This window comes from Amaranthus tricolor, chromosome 4, assembly GCF_026212465.1.
Source record: "Amaranthus tricolor cultivar Red isolate AtriRed21 chromosome 4, ASM2621246v1, whole genome shotgun sequence".
NCBI lineage: Eukaryota > Viridiplantae > Streptophyta > Magnoliopsida > Caryophyllales > Amaranthaceae > Amaranthus > Amaranthus tricolor.
In genome coordinates this window covers 8,455,499-8,481,822 of record NC_080050.1, presented here as the reverse complement: position 1 = coordinate 8,481,822, position 26,324 = coordinate 8,455,499, and the positions used below count along the sequence as shown (strand labels likewise).

General features: G+C 34.2%; 2 protein-coding genes across 2 annotated transcripts in view; both read left to right on the top strand.

Annotated features, from left to right (window-relative positions):
• LOC130810413 (NAD-dependent malic enzyme 65 kDa isoform, mitochondrial) lies at nt 1-20,653 on the top strand. The gene is made up of 19 exons (XM_057676464.1): nt 1-474; nt 4,876-4,972; nt 5,112-5,230; nt 5,335-5,502; nt 5,578-5,706; nt 7,180-7,240; nt 8,799-8,902; nt 9,000-9,083; nt 10,721-10,827; nt 12,528-12,639; nt 13,544-13,657; nt 14,210-14,275; nt 17,532-17,604; nt 17,742-17,828; nt 18,960-19,014; nt 19,087-19,158; nt 19,740-19,802; nt 19,882-19,996; nt 20,222-20,653. The coding sequence occupies exons 1-19, from the start codon at nt 304-306 to the stop codon at nt 20,294-20,296; spliced, it is 1,872 nt and encodes a 623-aa protein (XP_057532447.1). The 5' UTR covers nt 1-303; the 3' UTR covers nt 20,297-20,653.
• Nucleotides 20,654-23,114: 2,461 nt separating this feature from the next.
• The window catches only part of LOC130810691 (uncharacterized), a 7,023-nt gene continuing 3,813 nt past the window's right edge, over nt 23,115-26,324 (top strand). Inside the window, exons 1-2 of the mRNA XM_057676828.1 lie at nt 23,115-23,294; nt 26,201-26,259. Coding sequence (XP_057532811.1) covers nt 23,115-23,294; nt 26,201-26,259 — 239 coding nt within the window. The remainder of the gene's footprint in view (nt 23,295-26,200; nt 26,260-26,324) is intronic.

The following is a 26,324-nucleotide window of genomic DNA, read 5'->3' as shown; positions in this document are numbered from 1 at the left end:
ATAAAACTATTTTTTAAAATTTCCATGCAACGTACAATTGTGACATCTTAAGAGGAGATGACTAATTTGTGATACTCAATGCTGCTGAGTGCTGAGTGCACACTGATATCATATCACCTCATAACACTGGACCAATGTGGAGTCGGGGCCACCCTCCCATAAGAAAGATTCGAATTCATATCAATCTAAATCCCTTTAATTTCGGATTCTTACTTTCTCCACCATAATTAGCAGCAGCGAATCTTCAACAATTCCCGGACGAACAAATTTATGCAGAATTGAAGAAATTTTTTTGCAAAAACAATGTTGGTGATTTGTAATCGAAGTAGATTGGCGTCGTCGTTGATCAGACGGTTGAAGCATCAAATTGCGAATGCTTCAAATCATAGATCCTTTGCTACATCAGAAGGTCATCGTCTTGCTATTGTTAATAAGCGTAGTCTTGACATTCTTCAAGATCCTTGGTTCAACAAGGTATTTTTTTCGTGATTTCGTTGAAGCTTTTTAGCACTTAAAAGTTTTAGGAATTTAGTTTTGTATATTGTTAACTAATTAATTTTGTGTAGTTGTTCCAGTGCTGCACCTGGCATATTGTGGGCCCTAGGCAAAATAAAAATATGGGGCCCTTCTTATAAATTTCTAAACCATAATGTTATCAAAAATTAAAATATAGAAAATATATATATATATATATATATATATATATATATATATATATATATATATATATATATATATATATATATTCATAAAATATGATAATCATCTTAAAATCAAAATAGAATAATTTCTTCAATCTTCATTGACCGCATATATCAAAAAGAAATCTCCTCCTTGTAAAACAGTTTCTTATTATCACCTACAAAGACAACCCAAAATAATCACTAAAAGTGATTTCTATGAACATTTCGAGAAACAAAATCATCAATAATAACATCTACATCAATTTTGACTAATAATTCTTTTTCAATGGATAATATTGCCAAACCATTCAACCTTTCTTGCGACATTGATGACCTCAAATAAGTTTTAATAAGCTTTAACTTTGAAAAACTTCTTTCTGCTGATGCCACAGTTACGGGCAAAGTTAAAAATATCCTCTAAGCAATTAAGACATTTGGGTAACAATCTGCAGACTTTGCAAATTTAAGAATATTAATAGCAGACATTGACTTATTTGGCAAAATTACTTGTAACGCTTTTAATTCAGAATAAAAATCATTAAAATCAACATCGGACGAATCATTATGAGAGAATGTGCAGTGAATCTTAGCAGAAGAATCTCTCAATTCCTTATCATTCATTGCTTTCAACCTATTAGAATCAAATAAAAATCCAAAAACATTTTCAAATGCCTTTAATTGCTCAAATCTTGTTTTTAAAGAAGAAATTGCTATGTCCGCAACAACCAAAAAATAATTAATTCTAAATATTTCTTCTGCCGTTTGAATTTCAACATCATCGCCAATTTCATCAAAATGTCTCTTTCTAACAATATGGCGTTTTGTAGGATGATTGGGCTCTACACCCATTTCAAGTGCAATACTTTTAGCAATCTCTAAACTAGTAGCAAAATCTTCTTTTCTATACTTTTCAAAAGATAACAATATGCCTCTTACTTGTTGTATACAAGTGTTTATGCAAATGGACTTGGATTGCAATTTTTTACTTATCATATTCACAACAAATAAAATATCATACCAAATGACCATACCATGAATAAACTCAAAATTATTAAGTACATTACCAAACTCTTAGCTTCACTCTTTATTTTTGCATCCTCACATGATTCAAATAATTTCAATAAAGTCTTTCTTATTTGGAGAGTTTAAAATCTAATTGCGTTAACACTTTTTATCCTACTTTCCCACCGAGTGTTGCACAAAGATTTCAAGGTCAAACCAGGAACATTGTTAAGTAAAATTTCCCATCTTTTTGTGGAATCCAAAAATAAAGAATAGATGCATTGAATAATGCCAAAAAATGAGATAGCTTTTTCACAAGAATGGGCCGTATCACTCACAACAAGATTCAAACTATAACAAGCACAAGGCATATATAATGCTCTCAGATTTATTTCAAGAAAGCGACTTTGAACTCCTCGATGTTTTCCTTTCATATTTGAGCCATTATCGTAACTTGACCCCGTATATCATTCATATCAAGATTTAGAGATTTCAAGACATCTTGCATTACATTAAAAAGCCCCAAACTAGAAGAATCATCAACATTCAAAAATTCTAAAAAGTACTCCTCAATCATAAGATTTGACATATTCACACAACGCACAACTAAAGTCATTTGCTCTTGATGATTAATATCTGGGATACAATCAAGAATGATAGAAAAATATTTGGCCTCTTTAATGATCTTAACAATAGTACTTTTAACATTATTAGCCAAGAGGGAAATAAACTCATTTTGAATTTTTGGCCCTATGTAATGATGATGAATTTCACGATTTTGAATACGTCTAACATGATCTTGCATTACAACATCAAATTCAGCCATCATTTCAACCAAACCCAAAAATTACCATTGCCATCTTGGTAAAGCTTGTCATTAGATCCTCTAAAAGCCAAGTTATATGAAGCAAGACATTTTACAGCACAAAATATCCTAAAAAAACTTGTCTCATATGCATTTTTTCTTTTATAATTCTTTTCTTGCAAATTTTTATCAATTGTTTGATTCTTATCAAATCTTTCATTCAATTCATTCCAAGTATTCATATTAGTTATATGCTCTGCACTAATTTCATGTTTTTTTAGCCTTTCACTAAGATGTTGCCAATCACATAACCCCGCATTAGCTAGCAAACTTCGATTATTAGCAGATTTAGACAATTTACAACAAAAACAAAACACTTTATTAACACTTTTGGAATAAACTAACCACTTTCGATCATTAATTTCACCATTACTTAATTTTCAAGCAAAATAGGAATAGGAAAATTTCCTATTATTATCATCCAAGGGAAAATCAAAATTTAGTTCTCTTATAGGTCCCTTTTCTATAATAATGTCCCTTAATTTATTATCAAGGTTATCTCAATCTTTGGGATCAAAATAATCCAATGGTAAACTAGTTTTTTCATCTTCTTGCATATCATTACTTAGATTATGGACTTCATCATCTTGCATATCATTACTTGGATTATCAACTTCATCATCTTCATTAACATTATTATTTATGAATTCAGTGGCATTCACATCATTAACTAAATTAACATTTTCACATACATCATCATGCAAAGTTTCTTTAACATCTACATTTGGATGAGAATATCTTTGATTTTCCCAAAAAGCTTTGAACTTTTAGATCTTCCGTTGCTATATTTAACTCCACTTTTATTTATCTCCACCTTAGTCTTAATTGAATAAATTTTAGAAAATAAAAAATATTAACGAAAAAAAATAGGAAAAACATATATTTAAAAAATCAAAAAATAGGAAAGAGGAGAAATAAATTACCAGATTATTTTCTTGATTGCTTCAATTGTTTAATCCCCACATAACTGCTCTATATAGATTGAAAATCCATTTATACCGTTGCTATGTAAATTGATAGATGTGATATTTTTTGGGAAAAATTTTTCATCTATGTTTAATTGGGAAATTAGATTCATCATTAGCAAATTAGATAGAAATTAGAACGGATGGGTTGAAAATTACTACTCTATTAGTACTGACTACTCTATTAGTATAGATTCATCATATTCACACCAGTAGAGTAATACTTATTACTCTATTATTTCTATAGCCATATAACTTTTAGCTTTCTCTTTCCCATGTGTACTTGTGCAGAGATAGCATAGCAGCTACTTGTTACATTAATAGTATAGTTTTAAGATTTTTTTTTTTTTTAAATTACCCATATGACTTTTATGATTTTGGGACCCTATATTTAATGGGCCGTAGGCATTTGCACTTCCAAACAACCCTCAAAAACGGGCCTGAGTTGTTCATATTTGTTTGATTATGGCGGTCAGGTTTTTAGTTGAGTTTCTGCTATTTGAGATTATGATTAATTTTTGTCTTCAATTGATGTGATTGTTTGATTGTGTTGAAAGTTAACAGAATTTTGGAGTTTTAGAAAGGAAGATAGCTCGGCAGCTAAAAATACTATAGCGAAAAATTGAGGAAAGATTGATGTTGACTTGGATTCTGTTATGAATGAATAGGACCAAAAAGATGACTACTTTACTTGCTGGAGATACAGTGAGTTTTAGTGAAATGTGATTGGTCATTGATTTTATTACAGTTCATTTAGTATGGAAGAAGTAGGAGAATGTTATTACTTATTAGGTCATTGATGATGACAAATTCTCACTTGATTTAGTAGTATAAGCATTGAAGGTTGAAGTGGATAGTGAATGGTCCCTACGAGCAACTTGTTCAAAAATTGCTAATTTAGAACAACATACTATTTCAACTGCAAATTTACCAAATACTGCATCTTACCGTGCCAAGATAAGCTAATATTGCTTAATAAATTATTTTACCAAACACTCTATTAAAAAATCATCAAATTAGGAGCAAGAGCGAGAATGAGGGTAAATTAGTTGCTATAGTATTCCATTTCTTCTATTAGGTATATATATTGACTTGTACATCCTTCATCATTTAAATGCAAAAATTTGATTTTTATTTTTGAATAAACGGACTTTGATTATTAATAACTTTATTTAGGGTTATTTTTTTTGCATGTTACAAAATGTTTTATATTTTGAAAATATACATTGAGACAAATTGGACGACATTTTACATTGTGATATTTTTGTTTATACTTCTACGATATTTAAATTTGTTTCACTTGTGATTTTTTGGGATCTTCTAAATAAGATTTTATGACATATGATTGTTTGAATAGTAGGGAACCGCATTTTCCATGACAGAGCGTGATAGGCTTGATCTTCGTGGACTTCTTCCACCAAATGTGATGACTACTGAGCAACAAATTGAACGATTTAGTCAGTTTCCACTACTCTATTTATTTGTCATTGCAATATCCATGCCTTTTCTTTTATAGCTCGATGTTTATACAGTGGCTTAGCAACTGAATTTTAGTGCTTAGCAAATGCTTGTTGCTAACTATTATCAACAACACAGTGGCTGACTTGAGGGTACTTGAACTGACAACGAAGGATGGACCATCTGATACTTATGCTTTAGCAAAATGGAGGATTCTCAACCGATTGCATGACAGAAATGAAACAATGTACTTCAAAGTGAGTGTACTTGTTATCTTTCTTAAGTGTGTTTATGCACTTGACATTTTACTTTTTAATGCGCTTGTAAACTTTTTATTGCAATATTTAAATTATATTGTCAGGTTTTAATTGCGAATATCGAAGAATACGCTCCAATTGTGTCTACTCCTACAGTTGGTCTTGTTTGCCAGAAATTCAGTGGGTTATATAGAAGGCCACGAGGAATGTATTTTAGCTCCCATGATCGTGGAGAAATGATGTCAATGGTATACAATTGGCCTGCAGAACAGGTATACTAATAACATACTAATCCTTCAATATAGTTACTGCTATGCAAATCGTTGATTTCTAATGGGACTTTGCAGGTTGATATGATAGTGGTGACTGATGGTAGTAGAATTTTGGGACTTGGAGATCTGGGAATTCAGGGTATTGGTGTTGCAATTGGAAAATTAGATTTATATGTTGCTGCTGCAGGGATCAACCCACAAAGAGTAATTTCTTGAGTTCTCAGTAATGTTTGTGACTGCAAATTGTCTTATGTTTTGCTTCTCATTTTATTGCCAATTGGATTACTCTCTTTTCTACGTCCCTTTATTTTTGCCTTTGCTTTTGCAACTACTTAGCCATAAAACCACTAATAATTTTAATAGGGGATATACAGTATGAAGTTAATTTTAATTTACAGTCAAACAAGTAAAAGTAACAAAGTAATAATCACTAATTGATTTGCATTTTAACTATTTCCCTTAAATAAAGAGAATCTTGTCATCAATTAAAAAATGACTAGCAACTTTATGTGACATTGACTCGATCGATAGTAAATAGTAACTCGTAGCCGAATTCTACTTGAAAAAAATACCCGGACTCGTTTTGTACCTGATAAAATCGAACAAATTATTAACCGATGACAACCCGAGACCGGTTGACACTCGACTCGAACTTCAACCGACACCGAACCGATGCAAACCCGATGGCTCGAATAATTGATCTTCAACCGAACCGTGACTAACCGACCCGACCCAAGTGTGAGCCGTCGTAACACGCATATGAAAAATAACCGAACTGAATGACACCCGTCCGAAACCGACCCGATCACCCAAATGAACACCTTTAGGTTAAACTAAACAAAAAGATAGAATAATCTCTTGATGGTCCGCGATACTCGACTAGTATCGGGAAGACCTGACCGACTAGTTACAAAATACCACAGAACTAACAAAGCAAAAACATATTACCATACCCGACTAGGTTACTCCTGAAATGCTCCATCGATTTACGAAACCCGACCGAGTTTTCTAGTCGTAGTAGTTTATGTCTATTGGAGCACTCGTGACCCGATCGAGTATTTATATACTCTTTTCTGAATACATCCTTTTACTCATACTCTTTCCAGCTTTGTCCAAATCCTTGCTTATTGTTTCCATTCTTCCAAATGCTCATACTCTTCTATAAAAAATTTATTCATTGTGTGGAGGATGAATTTGTTTGACATTTGATACTATAGTTGAAACTTATTTGTTTATTTACCTATTAGAGCAACCATAGTGGGGGTCAAAAAAATCATAAAAATGATTATTTGTTAATTTCTCTACTAATTTTGTGCCTAAGCGCTGTCAATTTGTTAGAATATGCTCTTCTCGAGTTGTATCTGCTTCCAATGGAGTCGAGGGTTTCTCGTTCATTGACTTTTGATCATAATGGACAAAAAATGGGCTCATTATGGTACTTGTACTTCTTCATTCTAAAGTTGCAAACAATCACATCTAGTGGATTAAGGGTTAGTTGGGAGCAACCTTTATGTTTCTAGTGGGTTAAGAATCTAAGATTGCATAAATATTACCCATTGTCTAAACAAGAGGTTCATTGGAAGCTTTGGGTTGTTATTATTTGTAAAGCATATGTTGCTTTCCTTTTTGTTCTATCACTTTAAGGTAGGCACTTTGCCTTATTTTTTTGTTGAGCAGGTGTTACCGGTGATGATTGATGTTGGAACCAATAATGAGAAGCTTCTTAAGGACCCTCTATGTAAGAATATAAATCATGTAATTTATATGCATTTAATTCTTATTATCGTACAACAACAATGTCAAAGTTATGATCCCAACATATGGGTTCAACTAGTGGTTATTATCGTACACCATCCTTACATCACCTTTGTATTTTGCTTATCATATACCCTTTTTCCACATGAAGCATATCTAATTTCCTATAGTGATGATTTGGGAGTCGTTTTTGTTTATGTGAATGCTTTCACATTGAAATTCTGAAAATTGTCCATTGCTTCTTTGTCAATGTGTAATTCGTGCAGTTTCTGCCACGTGAACATGCTAAATATTTCTGTAGTAGTTTATTTCTTAGAGGGTGCTAGATTGCTTTTCATTTAACAAAAAATTTAGTCATGTATAGCTACTGTGCATTTCACTTGACTCTACACAGGGTTTATGGGGATCTCGTGTTTGTTGCTTTTGTAAAAGTCATGAAGATTCTATAGTTTTATTTGTTGATGTTCTGCAAAAGTTTACTGTGGAAAAGTAATAGACTTAGAAGTATATTAAAATACACCAGTAAAGTCACCCACATATAAAAGACTACGTCAGTTGAAAAATGGAAGTAAAGGACACATGTATACTTGTCAAAGCATATTGCTGTTAATTTACGTACTACTACAGTACTGCTACTAGCACTTCTACCATTATGACTTGTGTTGTTGTGAGTATGGTTGAAGTAGAATTTGTGGATCTTCTCAAGGGGGTTTCATTTCTTCCGATGTTTTGTGTGATAAGTTACTTTTCAGGCTTTGTTATGGCCAAGGCTGTTGGTACTTTTATGGGTTTTCTAATTGCAGAGCTATAGAGGAATTGGGCTGAATTTATAAATTTATTTTCTGGAAGAGGACAACTTGTCCTCACTTCTTGTCACTTGTACTCCTCTTTTTGGCTGCTTTTTTTTACTTTATAATGCGCGTCTTCTAGTTTTCAATTACATGTATTATAACTACAATGGATTCTGATTACACATGGTTTAATTACTAGACCAATAGAGGAGCACCAGTTTGACTTGGAGCATTGGTGACTAAGTAGCAATGGTGTCAGACTGCTTTTCTTATGCATTCCATTAGGAACTATAGTTTTGTTGGTCCACCACTTTCATGCTTTTGTAAATTATGTGGTGTTTCTAACACTTCTAAAAGATGATCTCTATGGTCGTGGCACTCATTTGATAATCTTTGAATTCACTTCCTTTTTTAGTGGAATGCTGGTTGGAGAGTATTAGAAAACTGCATTTACCTTGGTAGTAAGATATTCTAATACATGTGTAACTCACACTTCTTTTTTAAGAGAGAGGAAAACAATGAAAACCTAATGGGGTTTCAAACTCGATACTTACTAGGGACATTTAATTGCTTTTATCTTAATAAAGGTATTTGTAGTATTCTTTAAAAGCCTCTTAATTGTCTCTTGCTGGTTAGACCTCCTTGTACCTTTTGCCTTGGATAGAGTTTGTGCTAGGTTGTTTTCTTTATTGTAGTCTTATGAGAAGTGTGAGTATACAGAATGAAATAATCTTGTTCTTTTGTCTGAAGATTTGGGATTGCAAGAAAAGCGTCTTGATGGAGAAGAGTATCTAGCAGTTATTGATGAATTCATGGAGGCAGTTTTTACTCGCTGGCCGAATGTAATTGTGCAGGTCTGTTTCGATATATTTTTGTCGCTGGCTGCTGAAATGCATTGAGACTATTTTCTTTTCCTGTGGGATTCTTATCAACAGATGTTTTCTCCTACAGTTTGAAGATTTTCAAAACAAGTGGGCTTTGACATTATTGCAGAGATATAGGCATAAATACAGAACGTTCAATGTTGATGTACAGGTATCACTTATCAATATGTTGTTGTTGGTGGATGTAGTTTCATAATTAATTACTGTATATTGATTGGAACATTCAAAGGCCGCTCATCTGGCAGCCTGCTTATGTTGGTATCTAATAACTGTTACATTATATCCAGACTTTCCTAATTAGCATAATACATTTGTGTTCTTGTTAACTAAAGATTTACTTAGGTCTGGTTGTTTATAAGAAAACAAAAGGTATGATGACAGGATGGACCTGCATAATTCTCTGTCAAATTACATCCATTCCTTCCTTTTGTTGTGATATGCCCAATTTCTAAAACTTTAGTTTTGGCCTCTATTTTCATTTAAACAGCACATATGCCGTAGTATGAATTCTGAAACTTTTGCTCAACACCTGTTGTTTGCAAAAAATCATGTAACCTTGATGTTGTTTTATTGATTCTCTAAAGAGGGTGGTTCTTTGATTGGGAAATCAATTAGCAGGTAGCCCTGCTGTGGGTTTATCATGTGCCCATGGCTATGGAATGTGGAATTACTATTACATAAAGTTGGGATTCGATTATTAAATTCTATCAAACATTTCGTCTTTCTCTGTATATTCTCGATCACCCACTTGGTATACTTAGTCTATCACTCTATTTATACTCCCTTCTTTTTTTTTTCTTTTTATCACCGTCAATAGCTAAAATAAGGCTTTGACATTATTGTTGTTATTGTCATTTGCCCCATCACAATAGAACCCCAAAAAAACTGTTGGCACCACCAACATCATCATTACCTCCATAAACAACAAAACTACCACTTTCAACTACTTAAAATCAAATTTTAATGTAAAGCAATAAACTGCTTCTCTTATATGAGCTCCACTTCAAACACAACTGAAAATCAAAAATTGCAAAGTTAGATAACCTTATTCATATGACTTTGTTTTCCTCTATTGAGAGTATTAAAGGAAGAAAATGAAATTTACACAAAGAAATCATTCAAATTTAAACAATTTTAAAACCATAGCATTTTCATCTTTAGCCAACCACAACTTCACCAAAGTATCTCAAGTCAGTATTTGTCCATGATAGTCAAATATGAACAACAAAATGCAATTGGAATCCTATTTATCACCACTCTTAGTGCAGCTTGATAGTTAAAAAAGGAGGAAAGCCAAGGTGGTCACTGCTGGAGAAAGAAAATAGGATCCCTGGTAAAAGGTGGTCATAGAATGTAAATGCTAGTGGGAGATTTTAGAGAAGGATTTCGTTTAGACGTAGTGGTAGCCTGGTACACAATTCTGTAGTGACAGCTTCCTTCTCACTTCATAATTCATCAGTGGTGTTGCAAAATTTATTTTGGTGGCACAAATGGGAGGAGGGAGAAGAGAGTGGGATATGATTGTTTGAGGTTTGGGGTTACTGGTGTGAGATTAGAATGTATAAGTTTATTTAAGGTAGATTAGTTGTGTGCAGTTTAATTATTGTAAGGTGGGACTTTGGAGCATTTAAGGGAGATTAATTGGAGACCTTTTAATAACTTTGAGTGTTTTTCAACTCTATTTTTTGAGTTACAATCGAGTGTCTCTTTGGTCAGATGTACGTGTATGATTGTTTTTCTGGAAACAGGGGATACCAACATAGTTGATTGTCTTTCTTTTGGAAACAGGGGACTGCCGGAGTTGCAATTGCTGGGCTACTGGGAGCTGTAAGGGCTCAAGGAAGGCCAATGAGTGACTTCCCTAAACAAAAGATTGTTGTTGCAGGAGCTGGAAGGTTCGCCTGTTTTATTTGTGGATGCAATTATTTGTTTCGAAAATGATTTGAGGTTTAATATTTATAAGCTTTATATTCATCTCATCATATACTGAAACACAAAGCATGTTGTAGGTTATTTGAAGTCTTCAGGAAATATGCCTATTGGATGAGCAAACGTTACGACTCACAATGCTTTAACATGTTATTAAATTACACTGTTGGACATAGTGCAAACGTTGCCCACCTCCCCCTAATGTGGCCATATTGTAAAGGTTTTTCCTGCTTACCATGACCAAACCATCCTCTTAACCAAAACCACTTTTTTGCATTGTGGTATTGGATGGCATCCATAGAGTAGAAACAAGGCCGCATCGCATCGCATAGTCTGCGTTGTAAAGATCTTCAAAATAAACGAACCGATCTTTACCACGCTATAAAGGTGTAAAAAAACCGTATCAAGGGATATCTTATGGTTTCGACCGAGATTTAGGCGCTATATTAACCGTATCACTTCCATTACCGCATCAGCATTCCGTTACCACGATCGCGACCATTACCGCATTTTTACACTATGATTGCATCTCTTTGCCATCTCAATATCTTTTGTAGCTTTTCAATCAATTTATTTGTTTGTATAGTTTACAAATATTTAATAGGAGTGATTGACTTCAGAGTTGACAAGCTTGTCATTTTGTTAAAAAAATGTCATTTCACCGATTTTTACAAGGCGAACCCTTTTTACTATAATTGTTTTCCAATTATATTAGTTTAAGTATCAGGAAGATCGAGAATTTCTGTTTTGCCCTATCTTGCCGGAAAAGGAATGATTATGATGCTGAATTAACCAAGATATTTCTTATTGGCTGGAGAGCTTTTCTTTGAGAAGAAGCTACACAAGATTTAGTTAGAAAAAACAAACAGAATACAACAAGCCCTACTGATTTTTTATTAGTATTGTGCTTAGGATATCAAAACGTGGTGAAATAATTATTGGAAGATTTTATGTAGGAATTCCTTCTAGTAATGTTAAAATTTTGTTTTTCACAATCTTGATACCAGAGGTAAGAGGGATAGCGCAAAAACGCAGTAATGGTCATGGTTGCGGTTATGGACTCCGTGACGCAGTAACGGAGATGTTGCGGTTGTTGTACCGCCAAATATTGGCGCAAACCATGAAAGATCTCTTGGAAATGCATAAAATGTCCTTTTTCATACCTTTACGATGCAGGTAATAACAGTTCAGTAAAAGTGAAAACCTTTACAATACGCCGGATACGACACGATGTGGCCTTATATTTAGGCTAAGGTCAGAGGTTCCACCCTGACTTTGCACTTATGTTGACATTTACAAACTATGACAAAGATAAATATCCCCCAGGGGCAGGAAAAAATTAGAGGGGTGTGCGACAGGACAAAGTTGTTTTAGTCTGGAGAGAAGTGGTTTGATGAAAGTAAAGGAAATGGTTGGGAGGTTCCTCTATTCTTTAAATTCTTAGCGTTTCTCTCTTTTTTTGGCTTCAGCTTCTTTTTGTTCTTTTTATCTATAATTAAGCTTGTGTGACTACAACCTCAAACATTTGAGCATGTCAAGAGTGGTTTATTTTAATTTTCCTGTTTAGATATTTTTGCAGGCATATGAAGAAGAATAAGATTGTAATTCCTGTTAGCCGTTGTCATTAATCAAGCAACTAACCTGTTGGTCTTGTTTATTATGACAGTTCAGGTGTGGGCGTTCTTAATGCTGCCAGGAAAACAATGGCAAGGATGTTGGGAAATGATGAGTCTGCTTTTGACAAAGCAAGGAGCCAATTCTGGGTGGTTGATGACAAGGTATGTGACCAAAAATGATTTCTAATGACTTACATAGCTAAATGATTGTGGAAGAATCTTTTGAGGAAGAAATTTTTGTCATAGCTAGGATCAATGTTACTCGAAACATAATTCGATTCCATGCAAAAAATGTTAATTTTGTGTTTGGAAACTTAAGAAACCAATCCAATATTAGCAAATATAGGGCAATGATTTTGTCCAAATACATTGATCACAAGTAAGAAATATAACCATAACACTAATCATAAATTAAATTTCTTAAAGTGGAACCTATTGTATTCGTTACAAATGGTTCCAAATGCGTTACGGGGGCAACGTTTCACCATACGCAATTTAATGGCTAGGATGTCAAATTAAGTTTAAATGGAGTTGAAAACTTTTATTTCTAGTGCTTGCCTGCCTCTTGACAATGGGCAATGGACGATAGGAGATAGGCATGGGATACTGAGAATATACTGAGAATTAATTGGGAGAGGAGATAGAGATTGATGAGAATTTTATTTTCCGTTTCCAATGATCCCATCACATTGGTTTATTGTTAGTGAGGACCTTATTTTGCTATATTGTTTTATGGATGTTTAGGACCTCTATGATATGAGATATTGGTTTGGGAGTGGACAAGGAAGATATGTTACCTAGATCGCAATACGATTCAGAATGTGGTACGAGAACAAAAACGCGGGACGTCACCTAAAGTGACTCCGAAACAACTTGGTACAATAATTAAAATTTATAGTTAATAATAAGAGTTGGAAAAATGAAACAAAAAAGTACTCCATACCATAGTAAGTGATAATAAAAAATTTATTATTATTATTAATTATTTATAATAGTAAAGTAATGTACTTCATCTACAATACTAACAGCTGTCAATGTTAGATTATGACCATGATTTACTTTTCAGGGATTGATTACAGAGAAGCGCGCTAATTTAGACCCCGAGGTCCGACCATTTGCGTGGAAAGAAAATGAAATCAGTCGACAAGGATTAAATGAAGGGGCAAAGCTGGTGGAAGTGGTGAGTGATCTTCTCATCTGTTGTTTTCCACTTACATGTTGAATATTTGTACAAGAATTTGTAATTCCTGAGAAGTTATACTGGATTGATTCGTCTAATGTCGTATTCCAACTTCTTTTTGGTTTTCACTGATTTCAATAGTATTGTAAATTATGAATCTGTTTAATCTGATGGGGGTAAATAAATTATAGTTTTTTGATTTTGGATTATGATGAACTATAGTCTATCTTACTAATCATTTGTGCTTCTTATTTATGTTAATTCATATGATGTTTGCAATTAGAGATCAATGAGAAACAACCTCTTTGTTATTGCAAAGGTACGGTTGCATTCTTTTGACCCTCTAAACCTAGTCTAACTTGGTTAATGGCATGTTTTTTTGTTGTAAAAATTATGAATCAAGGCTCTATTTGGGTCCTTCAATGACCTTTATGAAAATGCACTCGACTGCATCAGAGCACCCTTCCTTTTTCTTAGTGCAAGCCATTCTTATTTTTGTTGTTGAATTTAACGTTTACTCTTGTTTTCATTGCTCATCGCATTTTAACACAGGTCCGGCAGGTAAAACCTGATGTACTTTTGGGATTGTCCGCATGTGGAGGTTTGTTCTCAAAGGAGGTATGATTGGATGAATAGATCAAGTGATCTTTAGCATTATTTATTGCTTCCTTCTGGATTCTTCTATCCCCTTCCCAAATTTCTGGTTCATGCTGTAAATGATAGTTAAGAGTTAGTCTTTGTCCCTTTTTAACCTTGTTATGGTCGGGTGACAATATTGTAACTTTACATCTGATGAAAACTCTTCTTTTTTAGATAGAGATAGTTAATCGACCAGACAAATAAATATCTGATCAACCATTTAATCCCCCATGTGTCCTTGGTTTCCCATAAGCTAGTTAAACAACTACTCATTCATGGCTTAAATAAAACACTTGTCCTTTCAATAATATGCATAATGGTTGAAATTAACACTAAATAGCAATGGTGAAAATAGGGATCCAATATTAGAGAACAACATTTATAATCACAAGAACAAGTTATGCAAATAATATTTATAATCAGCCTAATACTACTACAAATAGCATAGTGGTAAGTCGAGGGTCGAACCACAAGAACAAGGGATGCTTAGACTCTAAGCTTGATGTGGGAAAGTTGTATGAAAGGTTGGTTGGTGGGTGACTAAACTAGTAACAAGGATAAGAAGCAAAACTAAATAATGAAAGATCTATTGGAAATAAAGATAAGTTAGGTCAAGGGAGATCGAACGGTAATCAATCGAGACACTCTAGATAGCGAGAGGAAGTTTGTGACCTTATAAGCCACATGAACAACCTATAATTTCCCTATGTCTCTCAAGGAGTGGCAGGACAAGATTCGAATCAAATATCAATCAATCATCATCAACCTCAACCCTAATCCTAAACATTGAAGACAAGACCAAACCTAGGATTTCACCAACCTAAAACCCTAGAAACCACTCAAACATATTTAAACTAAAAGCAATAAACATGGAAGGCATCAAAGGCAAGAAAATAAATGAGAAAGCATTAAAGGAATTGAAGAACAAGAAAGCATTAAATCTACACTAGGAAAGCATTAAATGAAAGTATAAATGAAAGCAATAAAGACATGGAAGCAATAAATGAATGAAACTTACAATAATGAAAGTGCTTGAATGAAGAAGAAAGCATAAATGAAGAACATAAAACTAATCTAGGGATTTAAACTAAGAAAACAAGTACAGGAATGATGTTCTAGAGTGAGGCACAAAGGCACCCACACTAAGCATAGGGTTTATTCAGATACAGGGGGCATTTATAAGCTAGGGAACAAAAAGGGTAAAAAACCCTAAAAGCCCTTGGGGTTTGGATTGGAAGAAAAGAAAAATCGCATAGAAACAAGTCCATTCGATCGAATGAACACCCATTCGACCGAATGGATTTACATTCGGCATTTCCAGGGGAATTTGAGCAAGGCCTTGGATCAGAACACCTCCATTCGACCGAATGGGGTCTCATTCGCACGAATGTTGTTGCATTCGCCTATTCCAGAGAAGTTCGATGCAAAATCTTTTGTGTTCATCCATTCGGCCGAATGGGGATTGTATTCGATCGAATGGTTCCTTAATCATAGCTTTGCAACTTAGTTGAAGTAGCTAACGGCCTCCGAACTTTGCGGGGCATATGGGAATGACTCGGAATGTGGTCCAAAGTCCAATACGCGTGCCTAATCTTCAATCAAAGTGTCTAAGTCTCATACGCAACGTAAAATACCTTGAAATCTCCGAAAATACCTGAAATCACCTCAAAACACCATGGAGACAAGTACAAGGTAAAATCATCTGTAAAGTGTGTAAAAAGTATTCTAAATCGCGAGACTCAACACTACAATAAGGAGATAAATGTGCTCTAAAACGAGCACATCACTAACTGATCAAAGTAGCTCGATTTGATGTGCAAGAAATACCTAAAATATGGGACTTTAATGAGAACACAACGACCACCAGGAACTACACGGGGTGAAAGATCTTCTCCCTAGGGAGCACTCAACGAACGCCCAATTTTGAACATCAAACAACTTCAGAAATTTGCCAAGTGATTTGCTTTGCTCGAGCATACCTAACCAAGTGTGCAAGGAAAGCTCTATTTTTACAACCAAACTTAGATTTTCTTTAAACCCTAGTGGATCAAGCTATCTTGCCCTAGGAAACACACCTATTTGAATTTATTGTTGTCTCTTAAGGTCTCTTATGACTTTGAGGAGTTATGTAATTCATGTCTATTTCCATTTTTCCACTTGATCTATGTTGGTGGATCTATCTTTGCACCCCTGTTTTAGCGAGGCACCTATTTGAGAGCTTGTTTGACCTAGCATGACGTTCATTGGTTTCCAAATTGGTTAAATTGTGTCGTTTGATTAATTGCAAAAAGTAAAATACTGAATATAGAAGTATTGAAGTTTATTTCATGTCGAGCTCTTCATTACCTTGATTTGTGTGGTTAAGACGTGAATTTCATGTCGGTTGTCACTGCTTTGTGTTTTGGTGGTGCTTATAAGAAAAGTTTTTCTAACTTGTGTAAAATTTAGGTGTTTAATATTTTTTTGGCTTTTGTGAGAACATGTTGTCCTTTAGTTGCATTATCAATTTCATTTCTTGATGAATATGGTTTCTTATTTTTAGAAATACGTAAGCAAGATGTTCTTAACCCGTATTGTTGGAAAAATACGAGAAATAGGACTTAGATGGTTTGGACATGTTACACTAAGGCTCTCTTCTGCCTTCAATATATACAAGGGTAACCTTACAGGATCGCTAAATGTAAGGGTAAATCCAAGAGTTAACATGATCAGTGTATTAAACAGTGCGGCTGGGGCATGCCTAGGCAATGCATTATGGATTAGGTTTGCCTAAGTTGCACAAAGGCCCAAAAAAGGTTCATTGGCTGCAGATTTCATGTTTATAGTCTGTTTTTAAACAAAAAGTTTTTAAACAAACTTATTCATGTCAATTTTTGTGCCTCACTTTGATGAGTCATGTGCCTCATGTGCCTGTGCCTAAAATTAGAACCCCTTATCACCTTAATATGTCGTTCCCTTTTATACATATTGAGTGGTTATAATTCAGGGTTGTAAGATTAGTTTCATAAAGTTGCTGTTATGGTTCTAGACTCTAATGCTTTCTCAAATTTTCGTTTAATTTGTTTTTAGCTCACTCTGTATTCACTGGTTTTGCCAAATGACTTATTTACTGATCATTCCGTCTGTATCCTTTTATGGGTTAATAAAACCATTCCTTTTACAAAAAACATGAATATCTTTATTTTTCAAGATTCTGACACTTTGACCGGGACTCTTGTTTCTTAAATGTGATTAGGTTTTGGAAGCTCTTAAAGATTCAACATCAACAAGGCCTGCAATCTTTGCGATGTCTAATCCCACAAAAAATGGTATGTTTTTTTCCTAAATTTTCTACCTTATGGATTTAGTCTTTTGTTCTTCTCAATGACAACGTTTCACATATCTAATACCTTTTTACAGATATTGGTCACTTTTTGTCCTTATGTCCTTTCTTTATAATGAACAGCTGAGTGCACCCCTGAGGAAGCATTCTCAATAGTAGGTGACCATATTGTGTACGCTAGTGGAAGTCCATTCAAAAATGTGGATCTTGGTATGCATTCATTCTAGTCAGCTAATATCTAACATTATTCATTACTGGCTTTTTTTTGTTTAATGTTATAGTTTGTTGAGTTTGTAAGTCATTACAATATCACATAACTGTCTCTGGTGCTTCTTTATGCTGAAGTCTGAACTACCTTAATCTCTCCTGGCTTATTATCTGATTGGCTTTTTTTGGAAATGTTTAAAGTCTTGGTAGCTTTTAACTTTATTTGTCTGCATAATTACGTGTTTGGAATAATCTAAGGCTTATTTTCAGGCAATGTGTTTGATAATGTGCAAGCAACGATATCAAGGTAGTGATTCCTGTAATGCAGTAGAGAATCGGTTATAGAATGGTGATAAGCATGAATCAAAGGACCAGTGGTAAACTTTACTTTTTTGGACTTCAATGTCCTTTAAGATAAAGTGAATTTTATTCCACATGGTGTCCGCTTGAGAAAACTGTAATTTTCATGTTAGATTTGGTAGCTTAAAAGAGACTAATGATGCTATGGGATGCTAGAGCTTGACAATTAGAATAAATAAGGGGAATTGATCCTCTCCCGTCCCTCTCCCACCTATCAAGCCATTGAAAGATGATCACTATTGTCATCTAGCTTGACTTTAATTTTCTTCAAGGTTGTGGTAGCACTTGGTAGATTTAGTATAGAAGAATTTAGCAAAGGTTATACAAAAGAAAATACCAAGTTAAACTAGCATTAAATGAAACCCATGTCCAATAGGAGTTTCTGAGTTCACTTATTGCTTGTTACATTTGATCTCCAAATCAAAATGGTTTCTATTCTGTTTGGGCGGTCGGGCATTATGCTTCCTTTTTATTGTTTATATAGAAAACCCTTCTGATGAAATATGCACACGCTTTAAAGAGAGTGTTTGTACATCTAAATGTTCCTGTCATCGCTTTGCTTTGGCTGAGTTACGTGGGAGATCGATGATAGCAGGACAAGGAATTTTCAAAAGTTTTCTTTTTTTTTTTTCTTTGCCTTTGGTTGTAGTGATGTTTGCATGTCTAATGGAAACCCCCTCAGCCCACTCTTTAAAACCTCAACAAATGCCGATGCAGTAATGTTGGTGGATGAACAAGTATGGTGTTCCTGATTTAACATTTTTTATATGATAGGAAATGGCAAGATTGGGCACGTTAATCAGGGAAACAACATGTACCTATTTCCTGGGTAAGTTTCTTGCTTTGCTTTTTGATACAAATTACTCCTATCGATTCTCATCTATTTTTTTTTATTCTCCAGGATTGGTCTAGGTGCCCTTCTTTCAGGCTCGAGGATCATCACAGATGGCATGTTTCAGGCTGCTGCAGAGCGGTAAGAATTACCGCTAGAATATAATCATGAACGATTTTTTTTGGAAATCCTTGTCATTATTTGTGTCCTTGATAGTGGATGTCCTGCTCAATCTCAGACCTTGCTTTTCTGTGGCCTGCTCATCAAAGCTTATATTAGTCTTGAATCTTGATCCAAGCCTATATGATCCTAGAAGATCAAATATATGTTGATAAAAACATATAGCTAGAATTTGATTGCATTTTACGCATATTGCAATTAATGGAGCATGTTTTGTTAGTTGAAGCTACCTGATTGCGTAGACTAGCTCTTTCTTGCTACACTGCTAAAATTTTGTTTTTGAAATTTCTTAATGTAAGAACCGCAGATGCTATTTAAGATAGGAAAATATCCTAACATGGCTTGCGCTTGCAATCTCAATCCAACCCAATTTGATTGCAAAGTGAATTCATTTCATCGTTGATTACAATGAAACTTCGGCTTGCTGTATGAATAAAATTTAATTAATAAATTTACTGAAGAGTTCTAGTTTCTGTAGGCTTTTGGTATAGATTGAAGACCTCTGATAGTAAAGTATACTGGTTTTTTCTCTTGATCTGCAGTTTAGCTGGATATATGACCGATGAGGAAGTTATCAACGGCATCATCTACCCTTCAACATCAAGGTTACTTTTAAAGCATTCATTGTTTTCATATTTCTATATCATGGCATATTCGTTTACAGCTTTAATTGTCCTTGAGCAGAATACGTGACATTACCAAAGAGGTAGCAGCAGCCGTAATTAAGGAAGCTGTAGAAAAGGACCTTGCAGAAGGCTATCGTGACATGGATGTTAGAGAGCTTAAAAAACTAAATGAGGTCGAAATACTTTCTAAATTTTTTTTTCCGTCTACACTTCTACTAATTGGCATTTTTGCGATTGTATGACCAATGTATGCTCTTACATTATCACAAGACATCTATTTATTTTAGTTGGTTAAAGTAACTTGGAGCTTGATCATTTAAAATCGTGAAAATTTTAATGTTGCTAAATGGACATCCAGGGCTTATTATGTAACTCTTCGTTGTTGTTTACCTATACAGGAGGAAATTCTTGAATATATAGAGAACAGCATGTGGGATCCGGAGTACCCTACACTAGTGTACAAGAAACGTTGAAGGCTAAAGAACGAGGATTTGAATATGGTTGTCGTAGTGAACCGAATTGGAAACTTGAGAAGCAATGTATCGTCTTCTCTGTTAGTTGATAACTTTTTTTTTCACCTGAAAGAGTCAAGTACTAATTTTTGTTGCTTATATATCTCTGCATTATGAATTTTTTGTCGGTTTCTCATGATTATCGGTATTATTTTCAATAAAGGTCTGGCTTTGAAGTGAAGATAACGCGTATGATGCACATTGAATGTTAAATAATGGTTGTTTTTAGAACCAGCACCTATACAATTTGTATGGAGTTATGTATGAATTGTTGTTTATTGATATTTGATGATGTCCATAAAATGTTATTGAAGATAATATGCATTGTCTATCTTGATGGAGCCAAAAACTTGTAACTTTTTGGTTTCGAATTATTATGTGGACTATAAGAAAACTACACTTTAGATTATGTGCATTTGTCATTTATATTAAATTGTAGATGATAGTTGTAATTAGGAGTTAAAAATACTTCCTTGTTTTTATAAGAGTAATGTTGAGAACATTTGATCCTCTCAAATCAAGCTTAAGTAATGGTTTCTTACTAGTTTTGGGTTAATCAAACGTTGTTGAAAAGGTTTGATAATAAAAAAGTTTTTATATAATCAGGTTGTTTCACTGTAACACGGTCTCATACAAGACGTATTGTGAAAATTTGAAAAAAGTAATATAAATAAACAACTTAATTCCAAAAATAAGGTTCGTGAAAACTTATTTCCCAAAATAAGCGTCCGTACATCCAAGCCTAGCCTCGGGATAAGTCGCTGTTAGTAACAGCGAAAGAGGAAAAAAAAAAGAAAAAGAAAAACCCCAAAGTCGCTGTTAGTAACAGCGAATGAGGAAAAAAAGAAAATTAAAACCCCAAAGTCGCTGTTAGTAACAGCGACTTTAAGGTTAACTGATAACTTCTTAATCTCGTAGGTTGGAATGAGGAAGTAACTGAGAACTGAAAACTTAAAAAACATTAAGTCGCTGTTACTAACAGCGACTTTGGGGTTTTTATTTTATTTTTTTTTTCCTCTTTCGCTGTTACTAACAACGACTTATCCAAACCAGTGGTTTGGATGTACGGAAGCTTATTTTGAGAAATAAGTTTTCACGGATCTTATTTTGGGACATAAGTTGTTAGAATGTCTTATTTTTTTCAAATCCTCACGGATTGTTGATTATGTGATAAATTTCCAAACTGTAGGTGCATGGGCCATGAAAAAAGGTTTTAAAAGGGGAGATTGGAAAAGTGAAACATCTTTAAAGAATAAAAATTACTTTAATTCTTTAAATAATGTTACAAAATTTACTTCGAAAAATCTTACATTTAGCTCATCTACTGTTAATTTTTTTTTTTTTGTTTATATATAAGAAAATTCAAAGAGTCGTGATGGTGGAACGAAATAGTGCAAAAGAAGATAAAGGACAAAAACAGGAGATTCAAGGAGCTTATGGCTTACACGGAGGAGGAGGATAGGACACATAAGGAGAGGTATAAAGAGGCAAAACAGGCGGCAAAGAAAGTAGTAGTGGAGGCAAAAGACATTAAGGATGTAGGTGGACGCGTACTCTTTAGACAAGAGGACATCAAGATGAGAGGGCATCAATATTTTTCCCAAGTGCTCAATGAGACTAGGGCTCTAAAGGAGGAAATTCGACAAACTTCAGACTTCCAAAGAACAACGTATCATGGGTCGATTATTAATATTACCACGGTGAAAGTAGGAGAAGCTTTTAAAAAAATAAAGGGATGAAAGGCAGTTGGACCTGATAACTTTCCGATTAAGGTGTAGAGGGGTTTAGGAGAGGAGGGAATTCATTGGCTTACTAACCTTTTTAATGTCATTTTGAGGTCTAGTAAGATGCCAGAACAATGGAAGGTTAGCACACGTATCCCACTGTTTAAAAACAACGGTGATGCACAAGTATGCGGGAACTATAAAGGGATCAAACTTCTAAGCCACCCTATGAAACTGTGGGAAAAAGTGATCGAGAAAAGAATTAGACGAGAGACGGCAATTAGAGAGAACCAATTCGGATTCATACCGGTAAGATTAACCACCGAGGCAATCCATCTTTTGAGGAGACTGATGGAAAAGTATATGGAGCGAAAGAATTATTTGCATCTGGTGTTCATTGACCTGGAGAAAGCGTACGATTGCATACCACGAAGCATCATTTGGGATAGCCTCAAGAATGAGGTATTTCACGAAGGTACATTGAGGTAATATAGGACATGTATGACAGAGTGACGACTAACATACATACACCGATGGGTATGACAGAGTGTTTCCCAATTAAAGTGGGACTACATCAGGGATCATCACTAAGTTCTTTCATTTTTACGGTCATTATGGAGGAAATCTCTAAATCCATCTGGAAACCGTACCATGGTGCATGCTTTTCGCCAACGATATAGTTTTGGCCGCAGAAACCAAGTAGGAGGTTAATAGTAAATTGGAAGAGTGGAAGGAAGCCTAGGAGGGTAAGGGGTTGCACACAAGTCGTACGAAGAAAAAATACCTGCGATGCAATTTCAGTGAGACAGAATCGATAGGGGAGCCAGCAGTGACCATAGGGGGAGAAGTTGTTGCATGTACGTCCAAGTTCAAATATTTGGAATCTTTGATTCAGAGTAATGGGGAGACTGATGGAGACATTACTAATCGTATACAAGCGGGCTGGCTTAAGTGGCCAGTAGCAACCGGAGTGCTTTGTGATAAAATGTTCCGAGGAGATTAAAAGATAAATTTTACCACGTTGGAATTAGGCCAACGTTGTTATATGGAACAAAATGTTGGCCATAAAGAAGGTTTTTGAACAGAGGATGGAAGTAACAGAGATGTGTATGCTGAGGTGGATGTCTGCTAATACTATGATGGATTGGATAAGAAACCAGGAGTTCAGGGAGAAGTTAGAGGTTACACCTCGCTCCACAAAGATGCAGGAGAACAGATTGAGATGGTTTGGGCATGTGCATAGAAAGACACATGACGCCCCAGTAAGAAGGATCGAATGCATCATAGTGGAGGGCAACAGAAATCGAGGAAGACCTAGGAGAATATGGGAGGAACAAATTAAAAGTAACATGCATGAACTTTACCTCTCCAAAGACCTGACCAGGGATAGGCACAGTTGGTGACGCCTTATTCACATCTTAGATTACTAAGCCCGTCCCTTTTACTCATCATTTGTTATTGTTTATTGCCTTCAATTATCGTTCTTTACCTCCTTCTTTACTTTTATCTTTATTTTTAGTTATTTGTACGTATTCTATTTATTCTATTTGTACGTTGCATGTTTCTCTCTCTTTGACGACCTTTCTCGAGCCGAGGGACTCTTTGACCGCACTCTCCTCTATGGGTATGACCTCCCGTCGTTCTTCCCTCCCCAGACTCTGATCATAGTTTTCTATGAGCGGGATAAGCTGAGAATGATGATGATGATTATAATATGGAAAAATTTTACTTTTACTCTAGGTTTTTTCTTTTAAAGGTTTCTTTAGCCTTGTACAGTTGTACTGATCAATTTGAAAATTGAAAAACTTACCCAAACTAATCTAATTTTATACTAATTTTCTTATAATAACTTTAAATTTTAATTAAATATGAATAATCTCAATTATAGGTGCGTTTATTAAGAATGTAAATAAGTCATTTAGAATAAAAAATTAAATATCGAATAATATTTTTATCAATGAATTATTATGTTTCTTTTTTAAAAAAAAAAAAAGCAAAGATACAAGTGCTTATGAGGTATTTTAGATAACTCTCCGTCAAAAGATTTCCTTCATTAATATATCAACATAAACTAATAAATAAACTTCACACACCCTTGAGAACTATCTCTCAAGGTAAAGACCTCACCTTTTGGTGATCTCTCACAAATACACTAATACAATGAAGAAGAAACTATAATTCTACTATTAACCCTAGTTACCTCTAATGTATTAGCCTCTCTACTGTTTTTCTAATTTTATTTAGGCCTTTATATAGCCCACAATATATTAGATTAACCTAGGACAAGCAAAATTATTCCCAAGCAAAAATCCCCTAAATAACAAAACGCAGTTTGACCCACTGTCTAGACTACTTGAACGAGTAGGTGATGTGCTCGGACGAGCACCTGGGATAGGAGCTCATTGTCTGCTGCCTTTGTGTGCCTCGAGTGAGCATACATCTTCTTTAGCCTTGCCTCATTCAAGGCGCACCCTTAGACCCTTGTTGAGCATTCTATTGTCTTGTTCAAGGCATCTCAAATCATCAACATTGATAACTTCATTAAGTGATCCAAACCTTAGCTTCTTAATCCTCATTACACACTCATCATTACTGTGTTACAATTACTCTCAAGTGTGTTGTGTGTAAGTCATAGAGTATGCTACTAGGTGATCAGAGTCACCTCCAACATTATGAAATTTGAGACTTGACATAACGATACATGTTTGACATTGTTATGTAATCACCTTAATTAATCACCTAAATACTTGATTATAAAAGAGAAAATTTAATATGTATAAGAAATATTTTGTGTATAAAATTCAATCAGCAAATCAAATTTAACATATCATCATCATCATCCTACCCATCATATCCCACTAATAGAAGAACTATGGACAGGGTCTGGGGAGGAAAGGACGGCGGCAACTCATACCCATAAAGGAGAGCGCGGCCAAAAGGAGTCTCCCGGCTTGAGGAAGATAGGAAAAATAGGAGATGTAGCTACACGGAGAAGATAAAAAAAATGCATATAAATAAATATAAAAATAAAAAGTAGAACCAACTACAAAATAAAGGAGAACAAAAACTAATAAAAAAGAAACTACAAAATCAAATTTAACATATATCTTTATAAAAATATGATGTGTAAAATTATCAAACTTTACACATTAAAAATAAAATATCATTAAATTTTAATTTATGCTATATAAGAATCTAAGGAGAATACTTGTCACCAAATCATGCATTGTTATGTATAATTTTCAAAATTAACCATTTAAATTAGGTATATACATATGAGGTGATATTATCTTTGTTGAAAAGTTACCTTAAATACTTAAAATCATAAGTGGTGTGATTTGAGTGTTACTTAATTACCTGTAAACTACAAAAATACTCTATTTGACAAAGCTCTAAATAGTAGTCATATATCATTTTAAAGCATAACTAATATTGTTTATATGATAGCTTATTGAAAATGATTTAAAGTCCTTAAAAAGTCCAAAAAAGTTGTCTAACTTTAACAGATGAATTCAGGAAAAATATCAATAATATCCTTGTGTTATTTAACTTTTTCAACAGAAACCTTTTTGCTTTTTTAATGGTTAAAAACTATTAAGTATTTTCATTTTTCTTTGATTTTAAATTTTAAAAAACTTAAAAACATAAAAAAAAAAATTTAAAAAAAAAAAAAACCTTAACTCACCCCACTTCCTCCACTTCTTCTTCATATGTTGTTTCTTTAATTTCTTATAATGAAAAAACATATAATTCAGACCACCATTTCAATTTCTTCAATTTCTTCAATCTCTTCTGATGTGAAAATTTATAATTTCGACTCTGAAATTCTCCGAATATGAAAAGTATAGAGTGAATCTCTTGAAATTTGGACCATCATCTAAAATTCCCTAAAGAGAAGAGGTCAAAGAGGAGTAGTGAGGTACTATAAGAATATCTTGAAAGTCATTGAATATGAAAATGAGGAGTAAATTAAGAAAGAATTGAGGAAATAGGCTTCATTATTTTAGTTCCAAAAATCAAGAACTCAAAGAACTGATTATGTGATAGCAAATATTGGTGTGGTGGTTGGTCTGGACAAATGTGAAGTCAACTTAGCTCAGACAGTGTTTTTGGTTCATGGTGGTTTGATTGGCATCGATAGGGACTAGGGTTGGTCAGAGGTAAGAAGGGTAGTGTTTTGGTGGGTGGTGGTTGGACTAGGTAAGAAAAAAGGTGGGAAGAGGGGGGTAGTGGTGAGAAGGGTGGAAGGAGGTGGTGGGGTGAGT